The sequence below is a fragment of the Neomonachus schauinslandi genome, chromosome 9, assembly GCF_002201575.2.
Source record: "Neomonachus schauinslandi chromosome 9, ASM220157v2, whole genome shotgun sequence".
NCBI classification, from domain to species: domain Eukaryota; kingdom Metazoa; phylum Chordata; class Mammalia; order Carnivora; family Phocidae; genus Neomonachus; species Neomonachus schauinslandi.
The window spans coordinates 102477588-102483662 of record NC_058411.1 but is presented as its reverse complement, the minus strand read 5'-3'; the positions used below and the strand labels follow the sequence as shown (position 1 = coordinate 102483662).

General features: G+C 50.0%; 1 protein-coding gene across 1 annotated transcript; it reads right to left on the bottom strand.

The window, feature by feature from the left end:
* Positions 1-413: 413 nt before the first annotated feature.
* On the bottom strand, positions 414-1958 carry LOC110583979 (zinc finger and BTB domain-containing protein 2-like). Its single transcript, XM_044918218.1, has one exon. It carries the CDS (start codon positions 1956-1958, stop codon positions 414-416), a length of 1545 nt encoding a protein of 514 aa, XP_044774153.1.
* Positions 1959-6075: the final 4117 nt, after the last annotated feature.

The window sequence follows — 6075 nt, the reverse complement described above, 5'->3', positions numbered from 1 at the left end:
CATTTTCTGAGAAGGAAGACTTATTACCCAGGGAAAGTCATAATTTTAGCTTACCAAATCGCATTCTAGTTGTTTTGTTTTGTTTTGTTATATACCCTTCATTAGTTCCAAGTAGGCTTTTAAATAATCTAAAACGTCTCAAAATCTATTTGAGTTTATAAGTACTACTGACCATTATCTTTCCAATGTCCCCTGACTCGAAGTAAATATGTTCCAGGTTTATAATGCACAAAGCCTTTGTGGAGGAAGGGCTGGGGACAGGGAGGGGGCGGGGAGGACAGAGGGGCCGGGGACCTGTTTGTATCATGCCATGGAGAACTACAGTTCTGAACTGGGGGGTGGGGGGGAGGGCGGAGAGAGAGAGAGGAGACAGTTTCTGTAAAAATGACAGTTTTTAAAAAGGAAAGTCACATTCAGTCTAACAACACTGTTTCCTGTTCCTTTTTGATGGAAGCTAACACCGGGTGGTCAGGTTCCGTGACTTCGGAGTCCCCGCTGCCCAGGAGAATGGACCGCCCCTCGTCCAGGGCAAAAACGTCCGAGTTCTGGTTTTGGCACGAATGTTTAACCACCTCATTGGGAGTCGAGAACGTTTTGTCACACAAGTTGCATTTGTAGGGTTTGTTGGTCTGGACCAACATGTTGTCCATCTGACTGCCTTCCTCAAACGTGCAGAGCTCCAGAGTCTGTTTGTCCACCATGGTGTAGGTGTCGATGCTCTGATTGAGGCACACGTGCCGGGCAGCCTGGTTGGCCCTGCAAAAGCTCTTGTCACACGTGCTGCATTTGAAGGGCTTGCCGGTGTGTATGTACATGTGTTCCCGCCAGTGGCTCTTCTGGATGAACTTGAGGCCGCAGATGGTGCACTCGTACTTGCGCCGCTTGACCTCGCGCTCTTGGTCGGCCTGCTCCAGGTTGTCGATGTCCGCGATGTCGGAGGGCGGCGGCGTTTCCGAGTGCTGCTGCCCGTCGATGATGGGGGAGTCGGAGATGTGCGGCAGCTCACTGTCACTGACCATCCCGGCCTCGGGCACCTCCATGGCGTCCTTCCCCAGGTCGGCCGCGTTGCTACAAAGAGACAGGGGCGCCCGGCTTTCTCCCGGCTGGCCGGCCGTGAACGGGACCCCCGTGTGGATCTGGAGGTGTTCCCGCAAACTGCTCCGCAGTGTGAAGCGCCGGCCGCACAGGTGGCAGGCGTAGTACTTCGGGAAGCTCCCGTTCCTCTTCATGATGCTCGGCTTGACGTGGGCTATGGTGAGGGGTGCCGGCTGCTCGTCCGAGGAAGAGGCTTCCAGATTTGTCTCCTCGCCGGGGGGAGGGGGGGGCACAGGAGTGGACACGAGTTCTGGAGACAGTGAGGTCTGCAGGGGGTCCGAGGGAGTCAGGTGCGTCCGAGTCACCTGGGCCAGGTTTGAAGTCAGCTGCGAGAGCTGGGAGGCCTCAGGCACCTGCTCCTGGCTCATCCTGGGCGGCTGTGGCCGGGGTTCCCGCCCGAGCTTCTCGGGGGCGGAGGCAAGCTTGGTGGCTTGTCTCAACTGGTGATCTGCAATCTGAATGCCATACAGGGAAGAGGCCAGGGGGAAGACTTGGTCGGGATGAGAAAAGGCTCCTTGGCTGGCCAGGCTGGCTTCCTGGATCAGTGGGTAGGCGTGCAGAAACTTGATTCCCTGCTCTAATCGAACAGGATCAATCAGTTGAGGTGCCATCTTGCCAGTGTACATCAAATGCAAGAGATAGCTGAAAATATCTGGCTGTATGTCAGTTGGTTTCAAACGGACACACTCACTGGTCTGATGGACAAACAACATCTTAAAGTAATTGGAGAATGAAGCAAGAACTGATTTGTGTGCCTTGAAGTACACATCGCCGATGGCAACCGTGCAGTCACACAGGAAACCAAACTCTCGCTGAGCGTTTAACTGTTGCAGGAGAATAAGTCCATGGTTGGCCAAATCCATTTTTTTAAAAATCTGACGGGCCTGCCTCTCAGGGCTCCAGCGCGGGACCTAAACGCATTTTTGACTTACAATATTTTCAACCTACAAAAATGGGTTTATTGGGATGTAACCCTTTCATAAGTCAGGGAAGATCTATACTTACAGTGTGCCTGGAATTGAGGCGAACATAAAAGGTCTAGCTATTTCTAAGAACTTGCAACTGAGTGGTAGAGCCAAATGTTACATGACTGTGGCTATAAAAGGTAGAGCTTAGTACAAGAAGTGCCATGTTGTGCAAAACAGCCTCTAAGCCCTTTGAGAATCTAGAGATGAGCCTAGAGATCAGCATGGAAAGAGGTGGCCACAGGAGGCTTCATGGAGGAGGTGAAACCGGAGCTGGGCTTGGAAGGATAGATAAGACTGAAGATGGAAGAGAAGAGTAGGGACAGACCGAGCATGGCTGGCCTGGGGTGTATGTGTTTTGGGACCCTAGGATATAATTCTGGGCATTCATTGTTTGGGCCTGGTGTCCTCTCCTTCCTGGTTTTCCAGCATTCTTATGCCAGCCAGCTCATCCATGAACCCTGTTTGTCTGAGGCCACAGCTGACTCCTTGGCAGTCTGTAACGATTTGCCTGGGTGATCAAGGGCTGATGTCATTGGGCTCACGTCAGAATGGGCAGCCCTGGGAAAAGGCGTTTATGATACTTCTGGTAGGTAAGGGCATAGACCCCATAAAGGTTGGCTTGAGCATATCTAAGTACAGTGTATTTCTAGTCCAGGTGTCCTCCCTCCTCATACCACAGATGTCTTTAGAAGCAATTGCGTGGGGGCGCCTGGGTGGCTCAGTTGGGTAAGAGTCTGCCTTCAGCTCAGGTGTGATCCTGGAGTCCCCGGGGTCAAGCCCTGAGGCAGGCTCCCTGCTCAGCAGGGAGTCTGCTTCTTCTTCTCCCTCTGCTCCTCCCCCTGTTCATGCTCTCTCTCTCATTCACTCTCTCTCTCTCTCAAATAAATAAATAACGTCCTTAAAGAAAATAAAAACAATCATGTCCATTTCCTCTGCCTGGAGCCTTGAGACAGCAACCAGGCTCTTCAGAATTTATTAGATTTGAGGGATGGGCTCAGTGGTCCCTTCCTATATTTCTGGAAGCAGGAAGAATGCCATATTATTATCTTATTACTCTGATGGCTAATAAGATACTCTACTTTCCAGAAATCAGTCATGAGAATTGTCTCACTCTCTGAGTCTGTTTCCTCAACTGCAAAAGGCAGGGTAGAGGATTAAGTAAAACAGCGTATTTACAGTGTTGGGAGTGGACTCAAGGGCCCAGGACATGTTCAGGGAATGCAGATGCCCTTCATTCCCTTGTTACACCCCATCTAGTGGCAAGTTCAACACAGCGACATGTACTCTCTGCTCAGCCCCTCATCAGCCATCCTTCCTCCCTCATCACCCCCTCCTCCCCGCCATCCACAGGTGAAGGCCAAGCCCCTGAACCTCTATCACGATGGGGCTGCAGCCCGTGACTAGGCTCTGAGGTGGGGAAGAGGGAGACCCCAGCAGGATCAATGTCATTCTTACTGAGGGGGACTTACAACATAGTGAGCCATGTCCTCTCTGGAACACCCTCAGGGAAGATGCTCAGGCAAGCTCTGCTACCAAGTACTTTGGACTGGGGTACAGACCATCTGCTGCCCCCCAACTACTGGATATCTTCCCGCAGACGGAGGCCTTGGGGACAGCTGTGTAAGGCAGTACCCAGCCTCTACTTGCCCACAACCTTGACCTCACCCTCATGATCCCACCATGCTGTTCTCTGTCTTTGTCTGGGTCCCTTTCCACTTCTCTCTTCCCACCCAATAAATCCAGGCCTTTGTGCCTGCTGGTCCCTCTACCTACAGTGTGCTTCCCCTTCCCTCACCCTCCTAGTCAACATCTTCACCAGTCCGGCTCAGATGTCTCCTCTTCTGGGCAGCCTTCTCTGACTCACCCCTCTTGCTCTATCCAGTCCCCTACACATGTCTCTGTGCCTTGGTTTCTATATCTGGAAAATGGGGCTGATGATGTTAGTATTACCGTAGCTAATCACATTGTAGTGGTACAAATTAAATGAGATAATAGTAGAAAGCACCTTGTAAAGGGCTGTATAAGTGAACACCATTGTCCATGATAGGCATGTGTCCAAAAGACACTGGTCTATGAGCATGTAATACTGTATAGTGGGGGATGAGAGCCCACAATGTAGCAACGTGGAGGGAATGCTGGACTCAGAGGTAGAAAACCTGCTTCTGTCTGCTGCTGGGCTAAGTGTTCCTGAGCCAACGCTTGTCCTCTCTGGGCCCCACCCAGTTTCCTCCTCTGCATATGGATGTGGCCTCCATGGGCCCTCCTTGGCTCAGAGGCTCTGGGTCCTGGGCCCTGCGTGGGTTGCCTGAGCTCCAAGACCCTTGCCAGCTCCCAGGCTGGACAGCTCCTGTGGTATTTCAGGAGGCTCCCAACTCTCAGCATCTGGACAGCACCTCAGGCTGGGAGGATGGGGAACCCAGCTGACATCAGGCCTGGGCTTCTGGGTGGGGTTTGGGAGAGTGGGGAGTTCCCTCCCAGAGGAAAAGGGTAGGGACCAGCAGCAGTCAGGAGCTCCAAGGCCTCAGAGAGCAGGCGGGAGGGGTCTAGACCAACTCTAGCCCCTTAGTGGAAGAACTAAGAGACTGTACGTAGCCTTTGGGATTTGGCTACAATCTTAGGGTCAAGATCACCAAAATCATTTAGACCCTGATGTCTTGATTGGCCCTAATCCAGATATAAAGCATAGGGTTTTCACCTGATGCTATGGAGAAGAAAAATTTTCCACTGTGATTGTTCAGAATCTCATTAGGCATCAAGGGCATTATCCCCCACACAGCAACTCTGTCATATCCAAGACTATGGGAATTTTTTTAAAAGTCCTTTGGTGTGTCTTTGATGTTGGATCCAGTAATTGGCTGTTAGGTTTTAAAGGCTTGGCAGTTCTACTGTGAGTCATAATTGTTCATTGACATACCTCGTTTATTGCTTAATGCCATTTATAGCCCCAAAAGATAAAATGCATTGCATGAAAAATTTTAAAACTGCACTTCCTTAAATAGACTCTATTGTATACTTTTTTCTAGGTCTTTCATCCATTTGTTTACCCATCAAGTGTTCATCTAGTGTCTCCCGTGTACTGGCAAGTTCTCTCACTTTCACACCCCCACACCCATCAGGTAATTTAATTATCATGACCACCCCAGGAGCCAGGGATTGTTATTCTCTTTTCACAAGTGAGGGAAATGCAACTCAGAGAGGTTAAGTGACTTGCTCAAGGCCACACAGTAAATGACTGAACCAGGATTTCAATTTAGGACCTTGAACTTCTAATTGTATCCTATTTGCCTCCTCTCACCTCCTCAGCTCCTCACCCCCATAGTCCTTGTGCCCTGCCCCCTTCTGTTTTGAAGCAGAGAACACTGAGGAGAGTTAATAGTTGGGAAGATGGAACACAAAAGGGTATTGTTGAATGTCAATTTTATTTTCATGTATTTATTAATTCTTTCAACACAGATCAGTGAGAACTGGCTAAACGGGAACACTTGGTCTTCGCCCAGAGACCTAAAGGTCATGGTCACCTATTACATGCCAGGACCCATGGGGGCTCCATAGCTCCTTACTATTACCTACTATTACCCTGGATAAGGAGGGGAGATTAAAAAGGGGGCACAAATAACTAGAACTCAGGGTCTCTGGTCCTGTAGAAGAGGGTCTAAGGAAATGAGAAGGAGAAAATTCTACCAATTAGAAATCAAGTCTGAACTTGAGGCAGGAAAAGAGGGAAAAAAGTCACCTATTCAAAAAACCCTCTATTCCCACTAATCTCATGATGTTAGATTAGGATGTTTTACGTAGTGGACAGATAGGGTATGAAACTACATCCCTGGGAAGGTGTTGTGAGGTGGGGAAATAGTGACACAGCATTGTCACCATCAGATCCTGGGCATTTTCTCAGGCAAGTAGCTTGATCTCTTCTGGCCTTGCTTCTTTATCTGGAAAAGGGAGATCTTGGGGTGCCTGGGTGGCTCAGTCGTTAAGCGTCTGCCTTCGGCTCAGGTCATGATCCCAGGGT